Source organism: Cyanistes caeruleus, chromosome 4 (genome assembly GCF_971803275.1).
Source record: "Cyanistes caeruleus chromosome 4, bCyaCae1.hap1.1, whole genome shotgun sequence".
Classification (NCBI taxonomy): domain Eukaryota; kingdom Metazoa; phylum Chordata; class Aves; order Passeriformes; family Paridae; genus Cyanistes; species Cyanistes caeruleus.
The window spans coordinates 81,965,926-81,993,464 of record NC_141704.1 but is presented as its reverse complement, the minus strand read 5'-3'; the positions used below and the strand labels follow the sequence as shown (position 1 = coordinate 81,993,464).

Below are 27,539 nucleotides of genomic sequence, written 5' to 3'. Positions count from 1 at the left end.
GCTCTGAAACAGACCCTAGGAACTGCTGTCATGGATTTACTGTACTGCCCTGTGGAGAAGCCAGGTTATTTCTTTTTGTGTCACATCCAAAAAGCAGCACAATTTACTGATACCCTTAAGTCTGCTGGTGTCACCCAGCCTGCTGACGTGCCTGTAAAACCCAGTTTGGCATCAGCATGGCTTAATCTTCTCTTGGTGATCTTAAGCTTCACCAGGGAGCCAGCTGTGCTCCACAGGTCAGAGCATTGTTCCTTCAGTCGTACTCTGCACCTCTGTCTTGTGAACCAGGACAATTGACATCAGAAGCTATCATGAAAACATCTCTTTGCCATTTTCTCCTCGTCCTTTAGCACCAGAGTTTGTGATGTGCCTTTAGCACACAGTCTGGTGTTGGTTCTGAGACTCAGGACCTCTCTCCTGCCATTCTGCCTTGGCTGCTGGTCTAGTCACTCACTTTCTGATTTTGAACATGACAGAGTTCTCTGTAGCTCAGGGTCCTGGGAGATCCTTGTCTCTTGTTCTGAACATGCTCTGAGGGAAAAATTCGTATTTCCAGTCTAGCTGTGGTGATAGAGCTCATTGGATAGGGAAGTGCTGGGCTCCAGCTCCCCTCAGCTCTCCCAGCCTATTCACTAGCATGCCAGGGAATTCATTGCTTAATGAAAGCCATTTTCCCTGGCCTTCCTGGGCCAAGATCCATGTCATCACATAGCAGGAGATGGCCTACACGTAGACATCTCCCTCTGTGTTCTTGTAGAGTCACAGCTTGACAGCAAAGCTTTTTAGGTGTAGGAGGCATTCTCAGTTCTATTGTTGATCTGTCATAGGTGGTGGTGTGAGATAACTTCTTCCCTTGGTCCTTTGCACCTCAGATGTAAAATGTGATGGCACCAGAACTGGAACCACCCTCTTCTAGTGCCAGCTGTGCTTCCCTTGCTGGGGAAAGCTTTCATAACTGATGTTGCCTCTTTCTTGGGCTCCCTTGGCTCAACAGATTCCTCAAGGCAGGAAAAGAGTAGCTGACCCTCCTGGGGACACTCAACTTGTCTCCTCTTTGGTTGCTGACCTGTTCAGTGTAACCCCCACCAAAAAGGCAGAAACCTCTTTACTTCTTGACAGACATTGGAGTTTTCTTCCCATTCAGACAGGCAGGATGTCTGACCAACCATCTCACCAGGAGTTTTCTGGAAGCTCCTGTGTATTTCCAGCTGCACAGTGTTTTACAACTCGAGGAACTGAGGTCTTTATTTTCAGGCCTTCCTCCATGCTGGAGCTGCAGTGCAAGTTTCAACATGATGCTTGAAAATGCATGTCAGTGACTGATTACAGAGCTGTTTTCCTCTCAGAGTTTAAAGCTACCCATGGGCTGTATATCACATTGAATGCAACTGATTTTTTTACTGCACCCTTTGACTAATGGTTTCAGGGTAGTACCCTGAAGGTAAAATTGAATAAACTGTGAAGTACAGAGTATCTGTGGGGTTAGTGCATCAGCAAAGCTGGGCAGGTGTGTTTAAACACATGTTTGGTGTGAACGTGGTCACCCTGAGTCAAAAACAACAATGCCCGTGGAAAATAGCATCATCACTCTTATTTTATTGTATTTATGCAGGTGAAATTAAGGGACAAGACAGTTTTTAAAACTGTCTCAAACTGTCTTCTTTTTATGCATTTGAGGTAAATAATCCTTTCTGGTCGTCTAATGCTGCATTAATTAATATTTTCACAAATATATATAGTAATACAATTTGCTCAACATTGTGATGTTTCAGGATCTTTGAGCAGAATTCTTCTCCCCCTGTTTTAATCCAGTTATCCAACTCATTGATTTGTCATTATCGGTTTTCACTCAAATTGCTGCATCAGTAGTGGGGGATGGAGTTCCTGCTTCTCTGTCCAAAACCCTGCACATAGTGAAAGCACAAGTCATCCCTTGGTGGAGATTGTGCAGAGACTCACTGAGTTTGAAGGAGGGGTTGAGCTAGCATTGAAAGACAAATAAATTTTATTTTAGTCCCCTTAATATTCCCTGAATCTGTCTGGGCAGCGTATGTATCCTCCTGCTTATCCCCTCTGCCCCCAGGATTTTCTCTTCCTGTGGTACCATGTACCTTCAAGTGTTGATTGGGATGCTTCTGGCTGTTCTTCTTTCATTGATACTCATATTCTTATTTCTTCCTTTCCCTAATCAAGCAACAAAAACATAGAAGCAGCCCTTGCTGCTCCTACCTAAAAAACATATGCAGGCCCCTGCACCCAGCATGCATCTAGTTAACAATATGTGTCTTCTTCATCCTCCAAGAACTGCATAATCCACCAGGCTTGGCAAATCCAGCCCCTTTTTCCTCCAACGTTTCACATCTTCACACCAATCTCTTTCTTTCCCTGGCTCACTTGGCCGTGTGGGCTTGCTTGGTCTCTTGGGGTGGGGAGATGGATGCTGGGCATCTGCTCACTCCCTCCTCGTGTTCTGCTGGGGAGGGAGAGGGAGAAAACAGCAGGGCAGATAAGGGCAGTGAGGAGCAGCTGGGGATAGGTGAAAGAAGGGCCATCAGTGCCTTCAGGTTGTGTTTTTCCTTCACCTAAAATTACTTTCACCTTCTCACACGGAAGGAGAAACCACAATATGTCTCTGTTGCCTCCCTGTGCTTGGAGGTGTTAGAGGCAGGGCCACAGCACCAAACACTTGTGGCCTCTCCTGCTGGTCCTGGGGATGGTGATGAAAACAGAGCAGCCCTGGCTCACAGAAGGGTGCTTGGAGCCCCTGCAAGCAGGGATATGACAGGACAGTTCAAAGTAACAGGTATGTGTGATTTCTCCTGCCAGTGCTGCCTTTCTCTCACACAGCCCAATTAACAGGGGTCACAGAGCACTGATTAGCTGCCTTGGCGTTTTGTGAACATAAAGCAGTGAAAAATCCAGGGTGAATGAGGGGAAAAAGATCAAATAGACACTTATCTCAGCACTCCTGCTTGTCCCTGGCATTTGCCAGCCTAAGGAAAGAGCCTTTCCAGAAGAGACCAAGGCAGGACAGTGCTGTATCTGTGCTGATATCTCTGCTGCTTTTCTGCCTTTTCTCAGCAAAATATCAAACAAGGCACCCCCAGCAGCTGTGTCATTCATGGGGTTGTTGCTGGATAAGAGCCAAATCACCAGAGAAACATGGGCCACAGGCAGCTGGGGAAGATCAGAGCATGCCCTTTTGCCACACTGGGGTGTGAGATGGCTTCGGTTCCTCCTGGGTACTGAAAAAGGGGTGGCAGGCAGCACACACCAGCTCAGGGGAGGTAAAAGGGCATCTCCATCTACTTTAAGACTTGCTGAGCATGGTTAGTAAAGCTAAAGAGCCCAAGCCAGAAACTTTCACGATAGCTCAGGCTGTGGCTGGGGTGAGAAATGCAGTCCTGGAATGTTCCTGAAGGGTGGGCAGCTGTGGTGACCTCATGCCTTCCCCTCTCTTGCTTCATACCCCCCTTTTTTTGGGGGGTAGCAAAGCAACGCTCCCACTTCAGCTGTCATACCCAGGTTAAGTGGCTGCACTTGCTTCTGTCAAGCCAACACATGCTCCTGTGGTGTGATCCCTTATTAGAGCAGACAGCCCACATCAGCTCTCCATTCTCCCTGCCTCCCCAGAGACACTGCCTCGCTCCAGAGCTGTTCCTATTCTGCTTCTCTGTGGGATGCAGCATGTCTGCCAGCTCCCCTTCCAGCTTCCCCAGGTTTGATTGCATGGAAGATCGCTCAGGGGAGGATGGAGGAAGACAAGGAGTGTTCTTAGAGCTGCTGACAGCCATGGGGTTTCATAGATGATTTTTTTCCCCTCTCCTAAAGACGAACGCTTTTGGAGTTCAGGTGGGAAGTGCGCCATGTAAATCCAACCATGTGAATTAGATCCAACCATGTCAATTAGATTTCTTTAGCAGGCTCGTACCACTCTTCTGCTGGTGAACCTCCTGTCCTAGCTTAGTGTTACCATGTTGGAGGACAGGTCCAGAACCCTGATGTCTTCTCTCAGCATCTCTTCAGCTTATTCTCACCATGGTCTCCACTACATTTGAGTTACAAAGTCAGTTATGGGATGAACAACTGAGGAGCAGGGAACAGGAATTGCTGAGGTGCTGAAGTTTCTCTGCTCCCTTTACTTTAGTGGAAGACACAGGTGCATCTTTCATGGGTGGGGAAGCCTCCACTTGCTCACGTTTCAGACTTCCAGATCCAGGAGTTAGGCCAGACTATTTTAGGAAAGAGATGCTGCTACTTAACATTTGCTAACTAGGTTTTTGTCCTTCTGTTTTGAAACAAAACAATGGTTCTCATGTAGAAAGGTTGTGTTCCCATGTTCAGCAATGGTGAAGACAAATGTCCTTGTGTGTAGACCCCACTGCCATCCACCTGCTTGACTCTTCAGATGTCTTTCTCTTCCCTTACCTGATGGCCACACAGGTAAGCCACAGAATTACTGAGGGTTGGGCAATGTCTGCATTCAAAAAACAAGTTCTGGCTTTCCATGGAGGACAAAAGGCAGACCTGTACATGCCTTGTGATGGTCTTGTGCTTCAGCAATCCCTGTTGTCTTTACAACCCTAGGAGGAGAAACTTCACTCTGGATGTCTGATCAATGTAATTTGAATTTTTTTCCTCCCTACTTCGTGATCTCATTCAGGGTCCATTAATGTCAGCTGGACTCCTCTTGTTTACAGCCACTGGTATCTCCAGGCATGATTCAAAACAGGCACTGAAGAGCAGGATGTGTCTGAGTGTTTGTTTCCTTCATCTCAAGAGCTCTGCTGGGGTTGGACCTTGCTGAAATCTGTCACAAGTGTGGTGTGGAGTTACTGCTCCCTCCAGACTGTCCTTGGCTGGGATTTTTGAAGTCTGTCTCCATCAGTGGTGCCACTAGTGGCACTGCTAAATGTGGCTGTTAAAGCCACCTGGATTTCCTGGATCTCCAACTTCTTGGTCATTTTTCTGTGCTGCAGGGAAGCCTTCTCTGGAGAGACCCTTCAGGGTTGTCCTTGGGCAGTTTGGTCACCCTGATGACAAGCTGGCCCGTGGTCTGAGCAAGATGTGCTCCCTGTTGGCTTGCACACCTTCTGTGCCAGCTGCACACACAGGCCTTGGAAGGATTCCTCTCCAAGGATGGCTTAGTATCCCTTTCCCCCTGCATCATACTTAGCTTACTTTCTCAGCAGGGGAAATTGAAGGTGAAGTACAAGCTGGTCCATAAAGCTTCCTCCCCCACCTCAGATAAGAAAGCTCATTAATACAGTAAAAAAAAGGTCTCCATTGTTACATGAGAGCTCAAGGTCAGGCTGGTAGTAGTAACTCATATTGCTTCTAAGGTCAGCCTAAGCTTTCTCTTTCTGACAAGCCACGATAGATTGATCATGGGGGCCCTTACATTATTTTTTTTCTTCTGAAATAGGCTTTGCTTCTCCTGACCCTCTTAATGATGTTTGACTGAGGTCATCCCAGCAAACCCTGAATCCTTCCCATTACCTTCCAGAGGGCTTGCCTTTGTGCCAAAGCATTGTATGCTTGTTAAGAATTAAGCTTTCCTGATCTCTGCTGTAGCAAAGAAGCTGTCTTCATTGGAGAGGCGAGAAATATCTTGAATGCCATCTGTCAGTTAATGCTCTCATTAACACCTGAGTGACTCCCAACACCAAGCTGATGCCTTTTTGCCAATTCAGAACTTAAAAGGTGCCAGCCCATAAGGTGAAATATCTTCAGTCCATAAAATTAATTCCACTATAAAACGTCTGTTCTGATAAGCCCTTGATTTTTGTTGTTGTTTCTTTTAACTAGAGGGATCACGGAGGCAAAGCCAGTTCTCTTGTGTGCTGTGAATTAGATGCCCAAGAAGTCTCTTTTCCTTTAGTACTGAGAACCTCCTAAAAACAATACTTGTGCTGGGTGACTGAATGTATCCGAGTCTTTTTCAGCTTTTAAAGCCTTTACCAGACAGAAGTACCACCTCTATTATTTCCCTTACTGGCTAACTCTGTAATAGGAACTTCAAAAATAATTGCATTTACGTTTAAATGGTCTTTGGTAGAAAGGCTGAGCTCTCCCAGTCTTCTTTTCTATGTTCCTCCCACATACAGCTCTTGGACAGGAGTTGGAAGAGGGCTGTTGTTCCTGCTCTCTGTCATCCTCTGGTTGTGTCAGGGTTCTTGGTGGTAATCTCAAGAACAATATACTGTCTGGGATTAGATGCAGGTCAGACTTGCCTTTTTCCAGCAGTTTTAGCTCAAGAGCATGCCAGTATTTACTCTTCCATTGCATTTTGTAAATTAGATGAAACAAGAGACTTAAAACACTGTCAGCATGATAGATATTCTAGCTAGTGGGTCCAGGCAATTACATGGCATCTAAACTTTCAGAAGGCTTATTTGTGTGTGCCAGCAGTGTCCAAACATCATTGGTAAATTTTTTGTCTCCCATATTTCAACTCCTTACCCTGATGTTCCCTTTAATCCAATATTTGCTTGCATAGGACCAGAGATTTTGTGAGGGGTGGGTTTTAGGGTTTTGTTTTTTTAGAGATGTGGGGGCAGGGAGGGCTTGTAAAAAAAATTGGCAGCAGTAGAGCAGATAGAGCAATGTGCTGTGACAGTAATTCCACACTTGGGCCATGGCATGCTGCCTGCAGGAAGCGCAGATTGACACGGGGACTCTCTTACTGAATCAGTGTTTGGTTTAGCTTTTGTTTGTTTGGCTTGATTTTGTTTACGGTTTTCCAGCCAAGATTTGATTTACTTTGGAGTCTTTAAAACTAAAAAGCACAAGTGACTCCGCTTCCTTTGGGCATGAGGATAAAAAAAAATATAAGCGTGTGTGTGTCCGTACACATAATTCCAGCCTCAATTTGCTCAGAAGGAATTTCACGTTGAGTTTGCTCCTACAAGGTCCCTGTGGGGCTGGGGTCTCTAGGTGCAGCTGTTCCCTGCCAAGCATGCACACCAGAAGCTCCAACCAAATTTTTCCATGTATCCTGTCAGCTCTGTGAAATCCTCACCCTCTCCTCCTGAGGTCTCCAGAGGAGCCCCTCTGGGAAGCCGGGCACGGTGAGGAGCGCGGTGGCCGAGCTGCTTTTTTCTGACAGCAGAGCGTGACCCCACGCGGTAAAAGCCCGGGTGGTGGGAAGGGTGCCTCTCCTTTGAGCAGGGGAAAACACTGGGATCACCAGGAGAGGGGGGAGGAGGAGTCCTCAGCTCCCCTCTTTGAGAAAGCTCCCTCTTTGGGAGGCAGCCGGGCAGCAGATGGCCGGGCTGCGGCGCTGAGCTGTCAGGGGTGGATCATTTCTCTGGCTGTTCTGGGCACTGAGACCCATGGTGGAGAGGAGCCCCTCCCTCAACTTGCTCCATCTTCTTTATGCCCTGATTTTCTTGCAGCTGCTACTAAAGATCACAGGCAACTTGAGCTGCAGCCTCGGTGGTGCTCTGGTGGATTGTCTCAGGCTGTTCCTCCCCTTTGACACAGATGTGCTAGGTCGTGTCCTTCCCTGTGCCCCAGATTTCCCTTTGTATATGCAACATACCATTAAAACTTTCAACCACAGTTGCAATTCAGCTTTGACCTCCTTTCTAATCTTTGCAAAAAAAGATAGGGACCTCTGACAACAACCCTGCGGTTTCAGAGCGTATCCAGGGATAAGAGTAAGAATTGCACTGGGCTCTTGAAAAATCATCTGCACCCATGTGGGGTGTACCACATAGATATGAATGTACCATTCCACCAGTGCCCCACTACAGCTATCCAAATTGCTTTGCACATCACGGGGCAACTGCAAAGCAAGGGATGTTTTGACAAGTGAGGGGAAAGTTTATCTCAGCTTTATGAAATATTAATGGTGCTAGTCAAGTTGGCATGGGAGAGGTTTTAGAAGTTTTAGTACCTTTTCTAATGTTATAGCTGGTTTCTGTAGTGCTTTTCCTTGGTTAGTGAGCTGTGTGGAAGATGCCCATGCGATGCTTCAGGAAGTGGTTGAGATGTGGTGAGAGTCATGGCCCGTGCTCTCACACTTTTCTTGGAAATTGTTTCTAAGACTCCCAATTTACTTTTGGAAGAGGGTTTGTTTTTCTTTTGGATACGTGCCCTGAGACAGAATGTGCCCATGTACCAGCTCAGCCTCCCTGGGTTGTAGAGTTCAACCTCCAGTTTGTAGAGAAAAGGACATGACTGAACTAACGCTGCCTCCGCTTGCCGAGTGCTTTTACACATCTCAGTGATGCTGAGAACCTCTGGAGAAGAGATACATCTGTCTCCTCAGCTCAGTGATTTCCTTCCTGCCTTCTTCCCACTTACAAAAGAGGTTTTGGAGGTTCTCAGCTGCAGCAGAGACTCGGTAGGACTTTCAAGTGTGTTGCTGTCGTATTACTGAGCTTGAAAGAAAGGTATTTTTAACAGACTGTTTCCAGGTAATTCCATTCTTGGATCCAGTCTCTCTGATTCTTGGGTTTGAATTTTACAGGTAATTCTAAAGTTCCAAGTTATTCCTGCTCTGCACAAGGAAGAACCCCAAGGGCAGGGTTCTCATAGATTGCTGTCCTCCCTGTAGATTTTCTTCTCCAAACCAAGAGAGCTGTTTCAGAAACTTTTTCAAAGGGAAACATAGGAGATGGGATAAGTGAAACAAACTCTTAGGTGTGGCAGCCCAGGGTGAAGATGAGCACCTTACATTTGTCTGGAGAAAAGAGGTCAGTTCCCATTAAGAGGGAAAATATAAATTGGGTAAGATTGAGAGTGATTGGGAATGCCTTGAGACATCTGTTTCCCATCTCTGGTTCTCATTTCTATCCTTATTCAAAGCGACAAATGCACAGTAGCTGTCTTTGAAAATTGATGGGGGTAGGAACTCAAAAGTACTCTTAAAAACAGAGCTTGTACTGCACTGAACACCGGGTGGATGGCGGAAATTTCTAGTGTTAGCCACTTATGTGAAAGTCAAACTAAGACCAAATTGGTTAAATCAACAGAGCCAATCCCTAGGGGGAAGGAGAGTTACATAGGCAAAGATTTCAAATGATCTTCTGGAATTAAATGGCTTCCTGGATCAGTTTTCTTTGAGAGCAGCCAAAATGATAGAGGAAGATAAGTGAACTCATGCAAGTGGTAAAAGTATCTGTCTGGTCCATGCCTTGCTGCTTTTTTTTTAGGTAGGAAAAAAAAAATAGGAGTAGATAAAACCCTTTTACTTTTGTGGTTTCTTCCTGGCAATCCTTTTCATCCACTAGTTATTCAGGATCCTATGGAAACTGCACTTTCAGTCCATTTTATTGGAAATAGCCAGAACCTCTGTATCAGACTTGATGAAATAATCTTCTTCCTTGAGCTCTGGCAGAGTTGAAGAATTGAACTTGGGGGCTGAAACTCAAATGCTCTCCGAGAGCTTAAAATCATTTGCCTTCTGCTTCTGGGTTAAGCATCCAAATACAAGAGGTGCTTTACTGATTTTACTGAACTTAAAGATGTTCTCATCACTTTTTCTGTTCTGGAAGACAATCAAACTTTTCCTTTTCCTTTTCCTTTTCCTTTTCCTTTTCCTTTTCCTTTTCCTTTTCCTTTTCCTTTTCCTTTTCCTTTTCCTTTTCCTTTTCCTTTTCCTTTTCCTTTTCCTTTCCCTTTCCCTTTCCCTTTCCCTTTCCCTTTCCCTTTCCCTTTCCCTTTCCCTTTCCCTTTCCCTTTCCCTTTCCCTTTCCCTTTCCCTTTCCCTTTCCCTTTCCCTTTCCCTTTCTTAGATGTACTGAATATCTCTCTTTAAAGAAGGATGTTTGCTGTAGTTTCCACCCTAAAATTACCACTTAAGGCATTTCATAAAATGTCAGTCAGTCCCCCCTTTCTGACTGAACTTTGTCAGTGTAGGGGGCTGTTTCAGGTGGAATTTGTCTGATTGCTGATATCAGTGAAACAACAATACTTGGGAACACTGATGTGTCATGCAGATGGAGCAAACTCCAGGCTGCAGAGGGCACTTAGGTCCAGGTACACTCAAGCATCTGTTGTTAAATACAAGCAGAGGGCTGGTAAGAGTGGTGCAGTGAGAGGAGATAGCTCTCCTCTGAGGTCAGCTTGCATTTGACGTCAGAAAGAAGCAGGCTGGTGAGGAGCGATCTGCAGGGTGATCTGCACTTCTCTCTACTCAAGGAGGAAGGGAAATGCTGCCAGGTGGACATGGCTTGAGGCATCTGTTCCTTCATTCTCACAGTCCAGTCATGGTCCTTGCAAAGAAGTCCGGTCTTTACCCACTGTGTGAAGACCCCTGTCTAATAGCTAACTTCTTGTTGACTTTTAATGGTCTTTCTTCAGCTGGATCACACTCCTCCACCTCTTTGTTAAAATATAATGGCTTTTGTAGAAGTTAGCAATTTCTCAGGGAAATGCAATTCTGTAGTGCTGGCACCATTCCATTAATCATATAGAGTAATCTGCTTGTGCCAAAAACCTATCAAGTGGAGCTGCCTTTTTGAGAGCTGGTGGGAATGTGTACCCAGTGGTGTTCTTGCTGGCATATGGACTTCCCGTGTGTGCAAGAATGGCTGGGGCATGGGGGGGTCCCCTTTTGCTGTGCTCAGGGTACACAACTCGAGCAGGCTGAGCAAGCCTGGCAACTCTCAGGACTCAAAGTCATATGGACAGATCTTCAGAAAGTTTTATGTTTAGGGACATGGCTCCTTTTCATTCCTTCCCCTGACATTTTGAGCATAAAGGCTTAAGTCTTATTGAAATATAGACAGGAGTTCTTTTAGCCTTAAGCTCCATCAGTGGTCTTATATGTGTCAGATGGGGACATTCAGTGCTGGATGAGGGTAAGAAATATCTGCTTCCTTGGGTTTTATGATGAACTGCTGGCAGCAAAAGTAGGATTTAATGTGACCCAGCTAGAAAATGAGAAAGATCATTTTAATAGTAATGTTTATGAAGAGCTTGAGTGTTCAGCTTGGTCATCTGGGAGGAGTACAGAGTGGGGAGTCCTCAGCACTGACTCCTTTTTGGGAGGTGCACTCCTGCTGGGGATGAGCCTTGTTGTGTGGCAGCGTCCAAGCCATGTGTGTGATGTGGGCTGTGCTGATGTCCTGCCAGAGCCACCAGTGGAGGGACAGGCAGAAAGTGGCAGCACCTTTGGGAATGGAGGGAGAGACCAGGGACCACGACAGAAGACAGCAGCAAAGTGGGGAGGAAGTGATCAGCTATGCGAAGTCTCAAGCCACTGAACCAGGGCATGGAAAACTTCACAAGCAGAGAGGAGCAGGGCTTGGCAAATGACAGATGTGAGGGCTGAAGGGAAATATGGAGAAAATGGTCTCCACATCAAATGGGAAGAGTTGGAAGGGGACCAGACTCATAAATTTTGTTGCCTCTCATTTTGGTAAAGGGTGGCTGTTGGTGTTGGCACAAGGCACTGCTCACTGGGATAGAAAGGGGATGAGTTGCTGCCACGTTTAGCTCATTCTGCTTAGAAAGAATTAACAATCTGTGTATAAAAAGCTGTCTGTGTATAACATGTCATCCCGTGGTGTTGCAAGGAGATTGCTGTGTTTTGGGAATGTGAGTGATGGAGCTGCACCCAAGCACAGCTGAGCAAGTTTTCCTTCAGGTGTTCTCTGTCTCTGCGTTGCGTTTGTTGCAGTTGCTTGGTGCACCAGGTGTTTCTGGACATGGGAAACCACAGTAAACACGTGCAACCTTTTCTTCCTTGGTTAGATCCCAGACGTTTCACAGTTACCTGGAGGACATCATCAACTACCGCTGGGAGCTGGAGGAAGGGAAACCCAACCCCCTGCGGGAGTGCACCTTCCAGGAGCTGCCCCTGCGCACGCGCGTGGAGATCCTGCACCGCCTCTGTGACTACCGCCTGGACGCTGACGATGTCTTCGACCTCCTCAAGGTGCTTTGGGCAGCAGGGATCAGGGAAGCTGTGTGGTCACACCAGCTGGGCCAGATCAGAATATTCCTGGCATGAGAATGGGTCATGGTTGCCTTTGCCCTCCTCTGCCTTGCACTGGCCTGCTCAGGACTTGGCCCCTTGTCCTGTGTGGGTGTATTCAGAACATGTGGGTCGCCAAGGAAATGGGCTTCATTGGCTACTCCTTCTGCAAAGAGTGAATTTGGAGATGCTTTAGTGGTAATGGCAGGGCTGTGAGAGCTGAGACTGCTGCCTTGCTGAGGGATGCTGTGAGATGAAAGGATGGGGATGAAGTATACTGGGGGAGCTGGGGGAGGGTAGCGGGGGGGGAGGGAGCTTCTCAGGGCTGTGCGTGACTGTCGCCAACACTAATTAGACCTTCCCTGTCAGGAGCACCAGAGATGAAATGTTAAAACGAGAGAGGCCATTCAAATTAGAGATGCCAATCTAAATCCCTCCCCGGCCAGAGAGCGAACCTCGCCTTCCCCCTGGAGTAACATTTTCCCAGCTCGGCCTGGAGGAGCAGCTGTACTGCTGCTGTGGCGTGGTGGGAAGGAAGGAGGGAGGGAGGTGTTTACTACGGAGGGGTGTCATCATGTTTTGTGTGACAATGTGGCCGCTTTTCAACTTGTCACCGTCTGGCGGGGGGCTCCCGGTGGGCGCAGGGCTTGGACGCCGACAGCCTCCGCGTGGAGCCGCTGGGCGAGGACAGCAGCGGCGCCCTGTACTGGTACTTCTACGGCACGCGGATGTACAAGGAGGACCCGGTGCAGGGCAAACCCAACGGAGAGCTGGCTCCAGACAGGTAACAGCACTCAGCACCCCCCTCCCGTGTCTGGGTGCAGGGGCTCGGGGGCTCCGCCTGACTGCTGTTGTGCCGGGGGGAGCGGGGCCTGGAGAGGGGCAGCGCGGGCGGGACGGAGTTGCCAAGCAGGCTGGGAGCTGCGCATTGTGTCACCCGCAGCCTTTGTGGCACCGGCAGAGCCTGCTGTGGCAGCGATGCCGCCTGCCCCAGCGCATTCCCGCCTGTCTGCCCCGCTCGCCGTGCCGTGCCGTGCCGGCGGCTCCCAGATCAGGCTCCCAGCCAGCGGGAATCCCTCCTCTCCCCTCCCCGTCCTGTTGCTGCTGGGATTTAATCCCTCCTTTGCTTGGGCTCCCAGCAGCTGTTGTGATTTCCGTGCCCTTCTCCCATCCTGCCAGCCTCGGTTCCCTTGCTCGGTGGATATTTCATGGTGGTTTTGCCGTTTTCAGGGGATGTGGGGGGCAGACGAACACCCCGAACGTTCCTGGGAAAACAGGCAAGAGAAGAGGGCGACCTCCGAAGCGGAAAAAACTACTGGAGGAAAATTTGCTGAGGTATGGAAGGGTTCTTCCTACAACAGAGGTAAAATACATACATTCCCAGAGGGAAGTACAGTGTATTTCTGGGGTTCCCCCAATAAATATGTATATACCATGCAGCCATAATTTCAATGTAACTCAGAAGTGAAGCAAGCTCAGACTTGGTGGATGCTTTGATCACTCTCCAAAGCAAATTCTGACTGAGCTGGAAGTTTGGTGAAACAGTGGGCATCGCTCTTCTAACCACCTGACTTCAAATGCAGTTCCACCATGCAGTGCTAGGGAATTTGCTCCTGATAAAGAATACTTTCATTGTGTGGCTTGAAGCCAGAAATCCTGGCCACTTGAGTCGGTATAGATTTTGGGATGCTTCCCATAAGAACTGAGATACTGTACTTGCCAAACTTCATCCTGCACCCTTCACTTACAAAAACTTTATGGAGCTATGATAAATATATATTTGAAAATAGATATCAAACGTGTGCTCTGCAGTGTTTTTTTCATGGTTTTGCTCTGCAGTGAATAATTGTTGTGTTCCTTATTCTTCTCCTCAGAAACAGCTGCATTTCGGTGATGTGAAGTAATATACTTATTGTATCACTCCTTCTCTTTTTTGGTAGGGAGAAGGCAGAAGAAAACTTGCTTATCCACGAGACTCAGATAAGAAATGGTAAAGAGATTTTGCAGTATCAGGGTTGATACCACCAGCTAATAAGGCTCTTAAATTATCAAAACCCAGAGAGATGCCTGAGAGGCAACCCAGCCTTTCTCAGGAGAGTCTTTCTGCTGGTGGTTGGGGCCAAGCTTGGAAGGAGGGGTTTGTGTTACAGACAGCCTGGCAGCTGGGGGCCTGGGCACCTGCAGGCTTCCTATTTTATCATGGCTGAGTTTGGGATGAAGAAAATTCACTAGAATTCAAGAGCTCACCTGAAAAAAGCAGGCTGTGAATGGTCCTCAGTCTTCCAGGGGTGAGGTAAAAACAGCCCTCTTGTTAGCAGGTGTGTTTTTTCAGATGGGGAAGAGAGTGGAGTCAGTGATGCAAAGATAGGGAAGGAAGAACCTTTCTGATCCTCTCACTTTTCCTTCCTGGTGGCCATTGGGTGGCTGAGAGTGGCAAACGATATCTTGGGGGTACCCAGCTAAGGGTTAACGAGGCAAAAAGCGAGTTTAGCAGGATGATGTGAAAGCGAGTTCAAGGGAGCTGGGACTCATTTGTCATACATGTGTATCCACTGGCTTCCACAAAACCCAGGGACTCAGCCTGCCTGTTGCCTCACAATAAAAGGCAAGGGTGGCATTGTCTTTCCCATGCCTCCTTCCCTTTGCCCTTTGTCTTCAGATTTCCTGGCGGCTACTCCGGCTGCTCCGGAGCCTGGCGGCAGAGCCGGAGCGATGCGCGTGAAGCGCCGGGGGTTTTATCAGATCATTGTCTTCCAGCAAATTGTGTCACTTCAGCTGCAGAGTAATCTGCTGGCACAAAGCAGTGCCTTAGTCCTGTTTGCTATTGAAATGAGTCGTCTGTAAGCAGCTGGCAAGGGAATGAGAACCAAGGATGTAGGGTTTGGGGATGCAGGTAAGCTCTCCCTGCTGCAGGTGGGCAAGGGATGGCTTTGCGTAGCTGGAGCAGCAGAACCAGCACATGGCTGGACTTTTGCTGTCTCAATTACCAGTCCCCAGTGCATTCACAGAGCTGAAATTGCGCCACTGCACACCTGACAGAGGGCAGGGGCTGGAGGGAGCCTGCAGCTTTCCAGTCTTCCTGGGACAACCTGACAGCTTGCATGTTGGAGCCTCTCGCAGCTCAGCTCCACAAAGGGCCCAGTCAGGTTCAGGTTTACTTCTTTGTATATTTCATTTGTTAGTTTGCTTGAAAATGTGGTGAGAAGTGTATGTGTAGGTGTATGACATCTGCCAGTGGTTCTGATGACCATTGCTTGCTTTCTGGGAGCTAGTGATTAGCCCTAGAAAAGTCTAGAAGGAGCTGAGAATCCCTCAGCCTTAAGGGGTTTGATCCAAGACTTTCCCCACTCCAAAAAAAACCCCAAAAAGACCACAGCCTTTTTCTGCTTAGAGAGCATCCTGAGGAAAAAGCATACAAGTTGCAACCCATGAGGCTTCCCTGCTCTGTGTAAACATTTGTGGAGCAGGAACCACATTCCCCATCTCCAGGTGGGTGTTCCAACCACAATGCAAGAGAGCCCTTCCTTCACAATTAATATTCAAATGTTTCACACAAGGTGGAACAGCTCTCAAAGTGTCTTAGTGGTCGGGACATGCTTCAGAGCAGTGGGTGATCTGCTTCAATCCCACTCTGGATCGAGCAAGGATGGGATGTGAACTTTTGGAACTTCCCCCTCATCTGGCAGCCTGATGAACCCTGTCCTTCGCTTCCTCTTCTACTCTTTCAAGTGCCTGCAAACAAAATGTTTCATTTGCAGGGAGCAAGAGGATTTTTTTTCACTGCAGAAATGGTTTGCAGTGATTTAAAAAAAAAAAAAAAAACACAAGAAAAAAAAACAAAAAAGCCTCTTATTTCAAATTATCTTATTTTTTGATGGCTTTATTCTACTGCCAGATTAAATCAGAACATTTGCAGTTCCCTACGTCCTGCTCTGGCTGAGAGCAGCCATTACAAAAAACCAAATTAAATTCTTTTCTCCAGTCTGCAATAAGTGGAATGTGGGCTTGCTACAGGGATGTCACACTAGCTGTGTGTTGCCATGTGTCACCCTTATTTTTTCACCTGTGTACTTCACTCTCAGAGGTTCTGGTGCACAAAGAGAGCTTTGGGTCTATAGCAAATGGAATGTTTTCCGTAGCAGTGGCCATTGCCAGTGTCTTTTGCTCTTCCTGAGCCCTGAGGAGAGAGGAGAAGGGATCAAGAGGAGCTGTTAGTCATAACTGCTGTGGAGATAACATCCTCTCATGTTTTTGAAGGGTCCCAAGGGCCTGGCCGTGGGACATGGTGGTTGCTGTGCCAGACGGAAGAGGAGTGGAGGCAGGTCACAGAGAGCTTCAGAGAGAGGACTTCCCTTAGAGAGAGGCAGCTCTACAAACTCTTGAGTGAAGACTTCCTGCCGGAGATCTGCAACATGATTGCACAGAAGGTGAGGAGACACGACATCCTGTTTACCTCTCTCTGACCGCTTCCAGGAGCATGGATGCTTGCTGAGTGAAGGAGAGCTCAATCCAAAAGCAGCCTGTCACCCCGTTCTGCTCCCTGCACCTACAGCCTGCGAGGATGTGGGGGCTGTTGAGCTTGTGGATGGGGGGAAGACTCTCCCCCACGCTGTGGCAGTGCTGGAGTCGGTGCTGGAGGATCTGGTTGGCGATTGCACGGCAGCGTAGGTAGGATGGCTGAAGGGGTTCCTGTCTTCAGCCGTGTTCTCTGGCCCTTTCCTGCTAGCAGGGGATCTCTGTGCTTTTGAACTGCTGCGATTTACAGCCTGGATTTTCTATGCAAGCTGCCCGTGATTCCACTTTTACTGCTGGTTTCTCTGCTGAGGGGGCACTGGCTGCTTAGCTGTCCTGGCTAAGTCTGCTTTGAGCTGGTACGTCAGAGCCCCAAAACTCTGAAGGGTGTTGTCCATCAGCTGAATGCTCTCAGGTGGGACAGATCTGGAAAGGGATCCTTCGGCTCAATGGCTTTGTGAAACAGGCTCTGCAGTCAGCGTGATGTTCTTGGACTGAGTTCAGTTTGCTTGTTTGCTACCCTTGTAAAGCTAATAGGGATTTCATGGTCACTTCTAGCCCTCAGTTTCTCCTGCCAGTGTCACCAATGTGCCCTAATTTCCTCCACTCTCTTTTTCCTTCCCTCAATTCTCAACCCTGTTTCAGGAGAAGCGTCTGCAGCGGACAGAGTTTTCTCCCAGGTGGATGTCTGACCATCAGCCCATCAAACCAATCAAGCAGGAGGTGAGGGGGGGTGCGAGGGGGAGGACGACGGAGGGAGGCGAGAGCAGATGCCTCCTGGGGGAAGAAATAAACCGCAGCATCGCTATTCAGTGGGAAGGAGTCGCTTAAAAGTGCCTGTGCTGAAAGAGAGATGGGTGGTAATGCCTGTCAAAGGCAGGCTGACACCCGGGGTTTCTATGGCGAGCAGGGAGGTGCTGCCCTCTGGATCGCAGAGGTAACCGGCCTCGCCGCAGACCCCGCTGCAGCTGCATATGGAAATCTGCGCTCAGTCTGGGGAATTCCACTTCAATGAAAGTGCTGGCACATTCGAGGCAGTTCAAAGAAAAGTTGAAGAAGGATGAGAGGGCTAGAAGAACCGGCTTACAAAGGGAAATGACAGAAATTCAGCCAAGGGGAAAACGTGAGGCTGCAAACACATGAGGGTGTAGATAGCGCCGAGGGAGAGAATGACTGATGCAGTATGGAGCTGAGCTAGGAGTGGGTCAGCTGGGAATGGAAGTCACAGTTTAGGCTGCTTAAAGAAATGCTTATCAAACTGCAGCCTTGTGGGCTCGAACGGCTCTTTCCGTGCCTCCTCACCCTCATCTCCCCATCACCCCATCGGTGCTACAGCTCTGCTGCTGCTCGAGGGTCTGTGCAGTGAACCAGACCCAGGAAAATGACTGGAGTTAAATATAACCTTTTTCTTTGGTCGGGGTTATTTTTAACGTAGATCAGTTTTCCGATCCAGTTCACCACACGGCCCCTAAGAGTCACGCCGGCACGGGCGGGGACACGGGGCCCTGGAGATGGGGGGGTCTTTGAACTGGCAACTGCTACCCAAAGCAATCGGTCAGGCAACGTGGGATTAGCCTCAGAGGAAAAAATCAGCTCTATTCTATCAGGTTGGCACATAATCTCTCTCTGTAGATGTAATGGAAACGAAGTTACCTGTTGTTTTGTCAAACCATGGGAAATTAGGCTGCAGGGAATATGCTGTGTGAGCCAGAGTCGGGGGTTCCCCCAAAACAAAAGAGAAAGTACAGTTCCCCCTGCAATAAATGTAATTACTTAGAACAGATAAATAGAAGGAAGGAAGAACCTCTCATCGTGCTGCAGATAAAAGGCTGCCGAAAGGAAAACGAGACCCCAGCGATGGCCAGTTTGGGGCCAGAATCTGTCTGCAAAGCCCACCGTGCAGGAAGCACAGGGACACGTGTTTGTTCACAGGCAGCAGAAATCCCAGAGGAGGAGGAGGGGAGTGGGAAACACATGGAGCCTGAATGATGCTAATCAGTACCGCAGGTGCTCCAGGTCTGCGGTGGCAGAGGGCTGTTAATTGCCGCCTGTGGGCCAGTGAAACCTTTCCAGCGAGCAGGGGGCCCTCCTGGCACCCGCTGCACCGGGACACAGGGAGCCAGCAGCACCACAGGGGTGATGCTCCCCAGCAGGATGGAGCAGCCATCCCTGCCATGGGGCAGCCAGGGGAGGCGCCAGCATGTCTGATGGTTTGTTCCTCAAGCCAGGGTGGGCAGCCGGCGAGCCTGGAGGAGAAAATCTCAGCCCGGTGCAGGTGACCCCTTTCTCCTGGCTGCCGCTTGAGTTGGAGATGGAACTGCTCCATGGGCTCCTGATCCTGCGGGGGATTTCTCAACAGGTGGTTCAGATTAGCTCCTCATTAAGGGCAGCCTGAGCAGCACCCTCATTAGGAGAGCGCAGGAAACCTGAGCGGGAAGGTTTGGTGGATGAGGGGCCAGGGCATTCGGGGCACCCCACGCCTTCTGGCCCTGAAGTCTGATACCCACAGTCTGGAGAGCAAAGCTAAAAGGCAGAAGTTTGGCCCTTTCAGAGTCCCAGGGCCAGGGGGACAGCAGTGATGTTGTGTCCTGGAGTGCTCTCTGCCGGAGGGAAGGAGGCGGTGATGCTTTGGTCGCGGTGGTTTTTATCCCCCAGTGGGGAGGAAGCTGGAGAAGCATCCTTTTGCCACCTCTGTGGTCAGGAAAGAGGTTTCATTTGTGTTTGGTTCTTGCTTTTGTCGTTCCAATAGGCATCTGCTCCCACTAATCCAGTAGGAGTTTACTGGTTCATGTTTGTGTATATTTTTTAACCCTGAATGGAGGACACTCATCCCCAATGGACTCAGGTGGGATGCCAGACTGAGGGTCCCTCTGAAAATCAGGTTCTTTCTGTGGCTGAAGTGTCTCAAGGAGCCCAGTGCAGCACTGTTGCTGCCCTGCAAGTGCTGCAGGGAATAAGTGCAATTGTGGGTGTCTACTGTAGTCCTCACTACACTGGGTTTGTGGTTTCTGCTTTTCCCCTTCCTTTGTTTTCTAGATCTGGTAGCATGACACCCTCTCCTTTGTTTAAAAGTGCTTTGTTGATGCCATGTTTGTGGTGGGTTGATCTGGAGCGAGCTGTGGATCCTGTGCCACCCTGTTAAAGCATAGGGTGCTGAGTGTGCCCTGCAGGCTTGGATGTTGTGTTCCTGTGTCCACAGGACATGAATTTGGATTAATCCAGGGAAAGGGAAGGTCTCACCTGTGTACCAGCAATCAAAACAATTGTAACATGCCAGGCTGGCTTACTGGTTTGAGAATATAAAGGCTGATGGTCACATCCTCGTTAAAATATCTTGGCATGCCAAGTTTGGTGGCTGGCTCCTGCTCACCTCTTTCTCTTACTGCAGAACCTGACTCTTTTGGTTCTTCCTGCAATTCAAGATTTATCAGTAAAGTCAGAGGAAAACTGTTTGACAGTGGTCAGGATCAGGTCTGAAAAGGAAGTTGTTTGCAGCTCATGAGTAACAAATCAGATGGCAAAGCTATTGAGAAAAGGATATAAAAAGAATCAAACATGAGAATGTAGAACTCAGTTCTCTAGATTCTTGACCTGTTGTCCTTGTCATAGTACAATCCTGGGCATCCTGGTGTTTGGATATGGATCAGGGAGGAAAGATCTGAGAGACAACTGGAATAATCATTCCAGGGAACTGAAAGGATTGCTTTCTAAGAAAACATTCAATCTAACTGTAGAAATGTGGGAATGTTGTGTAAGTGTCTGAGGAAGTCCATAAGGTAAAGGCTGGAATGTGGCTGAAGAAAAGGAGAATTTATGTTCACTCAGAAGAATGTACCTAGGAATAATTGGGAAAAAATGGAATGAGGGGTTGAGAAACAAACTTTAAACTGATTGTGAGGAGAAGCTGGCTAATCTTACAGCACCTGAACTCATGGTATGATTTCCCTAGGAAGGAGATAGACAAGTGATAACATTTTGTCAAAGATATAAAATGGAAGAGAAGAGAATGATTCCCTGGAGATGAGATGAAGCTCTGGGTTTCACCTTAAAGGATCAGCACAGAACAGGTGGTTTTTATTGCCCAATCTGTCCCTAAATGCAGGATACGATCCTAATTTTGTCAAGAGTCCCATGACCCTCTCTTGGACACTTCTCTGTGACTGTTGGTGGTTGAAGCATAATTCTCTTAATGTATTGTTTCTCCTGGAGGTGATACATGGTGCTCATCTGCAGAGAACTGGAGTGGGAGTTTATAGGGCAGCACAGGGTTGTGGAGGGGAAGGGGAGGCAGAGAGGGATTTTATGTACAGCAAAACCAGACAACGTTTTTAGGCCTTCATCAAAACACCCCCAGGTTCTATTTCTGGGCAGTGAAACAAGGACAAAATAGTAATCGTGGTGCCAGAATTCTTTTTATATTTTTTTTTTTATTATTTTTTCCTGGGGATTAATAATGGGCCTGGAGAAGTTGATGGTCTGAGCAGCAGCCAACGGACCCCAGCTGATTGCTAATCCTCAGGAAATGCCTTCTGCCTAAGTGGTGGTTGCTGGTTATTCCCTGAAAATGAAGTTGGAGCAAACTCTGTGTACATTGTTATTTTCTGGTGGATTTTCCCTGCTGATAAGGCACAGATATCTTGGTCACAGGGGTAGGAGTTGGCTGGTGGTTGACTGATATATTTGTCTCATAATTAAATTAAGGTAATAAAGATAATTCCACACTTCCACATACATACCTCATGCTTTATTAGAGAAATAGGAGCAGGCAGTCCCTGATCTCGGAAGCCTGCAGTCTTAAGTAGGATCAAACACAGCCTTGCAGCCTGCTGGCAGTGGGGAGGTGAGAACGTGGGGCAATAAAGAGCCAGGTGTCCTTGAATGAGAGAACTGGTTTTGGGACCCAGCAGGAAAACTGTCCAAGCAAACAAATGAGAGCCAGTTCAGGGGAGATTAGCACACAGAAATTCTGAACAGGAAAGGAAAACATTCCTAATGATACCTTGACACAAGGCTGTACCAGACGCTTTTCCTATTGAAGTATTCTGTGTTTTGCAGCAGAGACAGGTTTGGCAAAGTAGTCCTTTCTTCTCACACTTGCAGTCAGAGCTCTGCTAGCTGGAAGAGGTAGAGGTGTTGTGTAAGGGTGTCAACAGCCTGAATCCTTTTCCCAGAAGGGAAGAGAAATGCGCACGGTGCATCCCTGACAGGATGGCAGCTTGTCTAACCCATCGCTTCTCCTTCCATTGTCCTTGTATCAGTAGGATTTCATTGCTTCACAAATAACTTCCCTTTCCATGTTGCTTTTCATCTAGGAAATCATACATACGAATCCTCTTTTTTTTTCCCCTCTTTTTTTTTTTTCCCTCCCAGTCATTCATTGTAGGTGTGCTTTAATACTTCCTCAAAGCAAACCTGACTGCTCAGCTTTCAACAAACCAGGGCTTTACAGTTTTTGGTGCATCATTCTGTTGCAGGTAAACCCAAATGTGCTGAGCTCAATGGAGAAGCAGAGGCGCAGAGAGGAAGAGGAGGAGCGCCAGATCCTTATAGCAGTGCAGAAGAGGGAGCAGGAGCAGCTGCTGAAGGAGGAGAGGAAGAGGGAGATGGAGGAGAAGGTCAAAGCAGTGGAAGGTAACGTGTGGAAGCTTTCAAAGTCAAGACTTGAGATCTTGAATTCAAGTCTGCCATTTGCATTCCTCCCCTGCCAGACTTGCTAATGAGAATGTTTTCTTGCACTTACATCTGATAAAGTGGTCTGACTGTAGTTTATTTTCCTTTGTCTGTCCTCTCAGTGTTGGTGGCTGTTCTCTAGGGCACCTTTGGACTGTGTTGTCTTTTTCAAATTGTGCTGATTTTCTTCCTTGCCCCAGCTGTCCATTTTTTTTCTCCTGCTATTTATGTTGTTTCTGGGTTCTGTCTCCCCACTTGCCTCCTCAGGATTTCCCTGTGTGCAGGATTAGCTGGCTTTGCTCTCACTGGATAACATTTGGTTCTTTTTGCCCAATGCTTGATGAAAGAATTCCCTTTGAGGAGAAAGGGAATGGGATAACATGGGAGCAGGAAGAGTAGTATTTTTATATTGCTACTGGCCTTATCAATTGGAGTACTAAAGATGAAGGGACCAGGCTACACAGAGCACCAGAGGTGACAATTTCAGACCAAGGCAGTCAGGCAGTACATGTAGGTGTGGATGTCAGAGCAAGCTCATTTCTGAGCACCTTCTCTCTGTTTGCCTCCCTTATGGGGCATTCCTTTAGCTGCTGCTTTAGCCACAGTGACTGGCTGGGCTGTTTTAGTTCTACAGAAAGGCTGAACATCCTCAGAAAACTGTGTCAATGTGGGGTGGTGTCAGTATCGTGAGTCCTGAAGTGGATAAAAAAATCAGAAAAGGAAAAAAAAGATTAGGTTCATTCAAACCTTGTAAACTTTCCAGAATGAAACAGTTTGCTACCAGATGTTTGGTGGGAGGCCAGATGTTATCTAAGAATAGCTTCTTTTTACCTGTTTACCTTTTTAACCTTTAGAAAAACCAATTACTTCCCTGGCCTTGGTGTATTCCTGGTTGCTAGTCCTAGCTAATCAGGTGCTTTAAATTGAGACTCATCTAGATTCCGTATCTGCCACAGATCTCTGCTTCCCTTGGCAAATTGCACATTCTCTGTGGTTTAATGCTTTATCTCTATATACAAAATTAGTCTTGAGGTTGCACCAGAGCTGCAAAGAGAAATGTTCCTGTAAAATGGTTTTGTTTTGGTGTAAGCCACTTCCTTTTCTGGGTAAATGCAATCATTACATCATCAGATTCAAAGGCACCAGAGCCATGCAAAGAAACTGGCATGAGATTGAGCAGTAGACTCTTTTAAGCCAAGTTAGCACACATTCATGCATTTTTTGGCAGAGATGCTTTAGTTTTGTTTTATGCCATTTATTTCAGTTGGTTTAAACTCTTCCCTAGTCCATTTAGGCTTAAACAGGAGGTGTCTCCTTTTAAGCTGGTGCAAAAGCTGTTTGCAGAGGTTATGTTGACTTGTTCAGTTAAATCACTACAGTATTTTTTATCCCTGGAACCAGCAGCTATCCAGGTAAAACTGGCTTCTTAATGATCTTTTCTTAGTGCCAAGCACACCCACCACTAGCATTTGCTGTCATGACAGTTCTTATGATGGAGAGAAAATTATTTGAAAATTATGTCATTTGCTTTACTTGCTTCAGACTCGTTAAAACTGGACATCTGACAACAGAAATTTTCTAGTTACAAAGATTTTCTTCTAATTTTCAGTCTGGAATAAAATTTAATTTTATATGGCCTTCTGGTACCAGGATAGCACTCCTTGATTCCTGTCAGTTTACCAGGTCAGATCCTTGGTGGATTTCTAAAATCTGCACAATCTTTACCTCTTGGCTGCTGTTGTCACGAGATTTTCCATTTGCTGCCCAGATAATCACTTCATATTCACCTCAGCTTTCTCACTTATCCATTGCAATGCCATCTAAGGATGCTAATTTTATGAAAGAAACATGAAATCTGAACAGTGCTTGGACAGACTCAGATATTCTCTGTTATCTGAAATTGGGTGTTGCATTTCTGGTCATGCAATTCTCTTAGATTCTGTAGGACACCATAGATGCAAGTCCTATAATCCTGACTTCAGTGCTACCCTGAGCCTTCTAAAAGGAAATTTGAGCTTTCTTTTACCAGTTTTTGACATATCTGCCAATGGATGTCCCTACACACACTCACCTTGTAGCTATTCCTACTTTTCTTGTGCTATCAATCCCCATCCCAAATTCAGACAGAGTAGGACTTTAATAAATATATTTCCACCAGAGCTGGTACCTCTTGAGTAGATGGCATTTTCCAAAGGCAGAGCCTCTGCTAGAGGGTGTTAGCTGAGTCTCCCATATCTTTCTTTCACTCTGGGTGTTCTCTGATGTGGCCTGTTCCTGTGATACCTCTCCCTGAACATTACTTTCACAGAATTCTGCTCCTACAGAAGGTTGGGTCCAACCGCAGGTGTTTCGCAAGTCAAATGAATTCAGATTTCCTATAAGAAAAAGGAAATGAGGTTCATAAGAGCCCATAAACTTTCTATTATGAAGCAATCTGTTAGCCAGCTGTCTGGTTGCAAACCACAGGTTATATTACCAGCATTGCTTCTTCCTGTGCCTCACTTCTTTAAACGAAAGCTGTCCCAGTGGCCCTCGTGTGTGGCAACTTGTTCGCTCTGGCTGCTGGCCATGAAGACCTACCTGAGCAATCTTCCCAAAGCCAGCCATGGAGGATAACAATGACCCCAGTTATTCATTGCCACTCAGCTGGTAGAACTTCCTTTGGCACTGCTCTTCATCCCATTCTGTGCAAGGGCTGCTGCCTCAAGTTCACCTGCCTGAGGTGAAGCCCCTAAAGGAAGGTAACAACGAGTCAGTTCTTTCCATAGTGCTCAGCTGTGCCTAGGGCTGGTGTTGAACTTCCCTCTTTGTACCACACCACTTCTGGAAGTTGCCTAAGGCAGCACCTGTGCAACAGCAGTGCTTCAAAAGTGGTGTTTGTAACCAAGTGAGGGTGATGAGGCCTGTTGGTGGTGCACTGTATTCTCGCCTCACCTGCTCCTGTGCTGTCATTGCTTTTGCTGAAAGAGCAAGATCAGCTCACTGGAGTTCTTGAGAGCTGCAGGAGCACCTTCTGTTTCCCTGCAAGATGTGGGCAAGGAGTGCTGAATGGCTTTTCATCTCTTCCCACTGCAGAACGGGCCAGGAGGAGGAAACTTCGTGAAGAGCGGGCCTGGCTGCTGGCACAGGGGAAGGAGCTTCCCCCTGAGCTTTCCCACTTGGATCCCAGTTCCCCTGCCAGGGAAGAGCGAAGGACCAAGGATATGTGAGTACACAAAGGGGCATGGCAGCACACGGGTGTATTGAAGCAGTAAGTATGGCAAGGAGAGGAGTGTGATCATTCACAGGAATGCAGAGGGAGAAGTGAGGCTGGAGAACAGTGAGAGGAGTGAGCTGAGAAACATCTGGGTTTGGTCCATATGAGAGGAGTGTTTGTGATGAGGCCTATTTGCCAGCATTGTGGCACTGCATGGGTTGAAGAGAAGATGAAGTACAGAGCATGTCTCACCTATCCTCAGCCTGAATATTCACTGTGGTGCTTCCCATTACAGCTTTGAACTGGACGATGAGTTCACAGCCATGTACAAAGGTTAGTCCCACCCCATCTTCTCAAAGTGAAATACTTCTCTGTGTGTGTGAGTGTAACCATTCTCCTTTCTCTTGCTGCTGCCAGTTCTAGATGTGGTGAAGGCTCACAAGGACTCCTGGCCCTTCTTGGAGCCCGTTGATGAATCGTACGCTCCCAACTACTACCAGATCATTAAGGTATGGAAAGTGGCCCAGGCATCTTGACTGATGCACTTTGTTAACTGGGATGCAGTTTTTTGGAAGTCTTTTCAAGTTTGATGGGTTGTATTACTCTCACAGTCAACCTCCATGATTCTGGCAGTCCCTTCTAGCCTTACAAGTCAAGAAAACAAAAAAAAGATGGATGGCTGCCTCTCTGGAGAGCATCCTCTGCTGCCCATGCCCTCTCTGAGCTCTAACTTTGTAAGCCCCACTATGCTTTCTGTAACTGAAGAGAAGTGTGGTTGTATTCCAGGCCCCCATGGATATCTCTAGCATGGAGAAGAAGTTGAATGGAGGTCAGTACTGCACCAAGGATGAGTTTGTGGGTGATATGAAGACCATGTTCAGGAACTGTCTTAAGTACAACGGTGAAGGCAGTGGTAAGAGCAGTAAGATGCTAAATTTGTCTATTTGCAGTGCTCAGCCAAAGCAAGCAGTGCCCTTCTTCCCCTTCACCAGTACTTGATTTGTGCTTCTTCTCTTTCAGGATGTTTTTAGGAGACCAGATGAGATGGTAATAGTTACTGAGACCCGCACTGGGTTTTAGTGAGGCTTTTAGCACAGTTTGGTCATGCTGAATTGGGGCATGGCATACTAAGGACTGCCGTGTTGGTAGCTGGTGAAGGCAGAAAATACAAAGAGACGAGAGTCTTGTTTCTTTCTGAGCTCATTCCTTCATGTGTTTATCTGTGCACTTTGAAAAGCATTGGGGTCTGGTTAACTCCCAGTGTTTCTTGAGTACCACAGGAAAGTGGGGAGTGAACTGTGCCCGTCCTTTGGGTGGAAAATGTAGCTTTTAGGTTCCTTGGCTATTGAAGGAACAACGTGAGCGTGCAAATGGGAAATCCTGGGTTTAATTGCCATGCCAATTAAAATTCTATGTGTTGCTTAGATAAGAAATCAGTTCCCATATGGTGGGTCATCACTGCAGACTGTCTCACCAGCAACACCTGGTGAGAAAGGGAGAGCAACATAAAGAACAAGTCAGCTTGTTGCTGTTGGTTGCAAGTAAAAGCATACCTGCACTGGCACTGGGAGAGCTCTGTTCCTCAAGGAACTTCAGGGTTAGTTTAGTGGAAACAACTGGAAAATCACTTGCTTCAAGGCCTTGTCATCAACACCTCTCACATGTCTTTTCCTTCCTATCCACTCAACAAAAAGTAAAAGCTCATCTCAGCAGAACTGTCCAGTGGAAATGACGCAGTGGGGATGCTGGTGTTGGCAATAGCTTTCGTGTCAGGGTCAGCAAGTGCTTTGGAAACTACAGGGATAAATGTGTTTGCTGATTTTCCTCTGTCTTGTGGCCCACAGCAGAGATCTGAACGAGTCCAAGAAAAGTCTCTGAATGTAATCAAATAGCATTGCTGGAAGTTCACATTTCTTCTCTCAGCACTCTTGCTAGCTAACTGTGCAGGTCACACATCTCTACGAGCAGAGGTGGTGCTCCTCCTAATGTAATTCTTGGCACTAGGCTGGAGCACTGAGTTAATGCTGACTCTGCAGGCCCTGCTGCCAGTGGTACTTTGTCATGCCTGTGTGCCTGTCCTCTGGTGGGGTTACTGAACAGAACTGATGCTGTGTTGCTTATGGAGTTTAGGAACCAAAGCCAACGAGTCAGAAACAAAAGTCTTCCTTGGAGAAACTTGGCAGAGGGGAGATGATTTATCTGATGTTGCATAATTGCTTCTCTCTGGTGTTC

At 47.3% G+C, this 27,539-nt stretch overlaps 1 protein-coding gene and 1 long non-coding RNA gene across 4 annotated transcripts in view; one reads left to right on the top strand and one right to left on the bottom strand.

Annotated features, from left to right (window-relative positions):
* The window catches only part of CECR2 (CECR2 histone acetyl-lysine reader), a 98,108-nt gene that overhangs the window by 56,653 nt on the left and 13,916 nt on the right, over positions 1-27,539 (top strand). For 2 of the 3 annotated variants that reach the window (XR_015285946.1, XM_086886077.1), the window contains exons 3-13: positions 11,707-11,890; positions 12,574-12,713; positions 13,160-13,264; positions 13,870-13,919; positions 16,187-16,356; positions 17,087-17,164; positions 21,916-22,072; positions 25,187-25,316; positions 25,603-25,640; positions 25,725-25,816; positions 26,094-26,220. Coding sequence is in view for 2 of the 3 variants with exons in the window: in XM_086886077.1 (XP_086742203.1) it covers positions 11,707-11,890; positions 12,574-12,713; positions 13,160-13,264; positions 13,870-13,919; positions 16,187-16,356; positions 17,087-17,164; positions 21,916-22,072; positions 25,187-25,316; positions 25,603-25,640; positions 25,725-25,816; positions 26,094-26,220 (1,271 nt within the window). In the remaining variant the exon portion in view is untranslated. The remainder of the gene's footprint in view (positions 1-11,706; positions 11,891-12,573; positions 12,714-13,159; positions 13,265-13,869; positions 13,920-16,186; positions 16,357-17,086; positions 17,165-21,915; positions 22,073-25,186; positions 25,317-25,602; positions 25,641-25,724; positions 25,817-26,093; positions 26,221-27,539) is intronic. The other variant, XM_086886078.1, reaches the window with a different exon arrangement.
* On the bottom strand, positions 21,171-26,790 carry LOC111928061 (uncharacterized). The gene is made up of 4 exons (XR_002863898.2): positions 25,046-26,790; positions 24,692-24,842; positions 24,279-24,486; positions 21,171-22,804 (listed from the first exon to the last, which is right to left on the bottom strand). It is a non-coding gene; the product is annotated as an uncharacterized LOC111928061 (long non-coding RNA).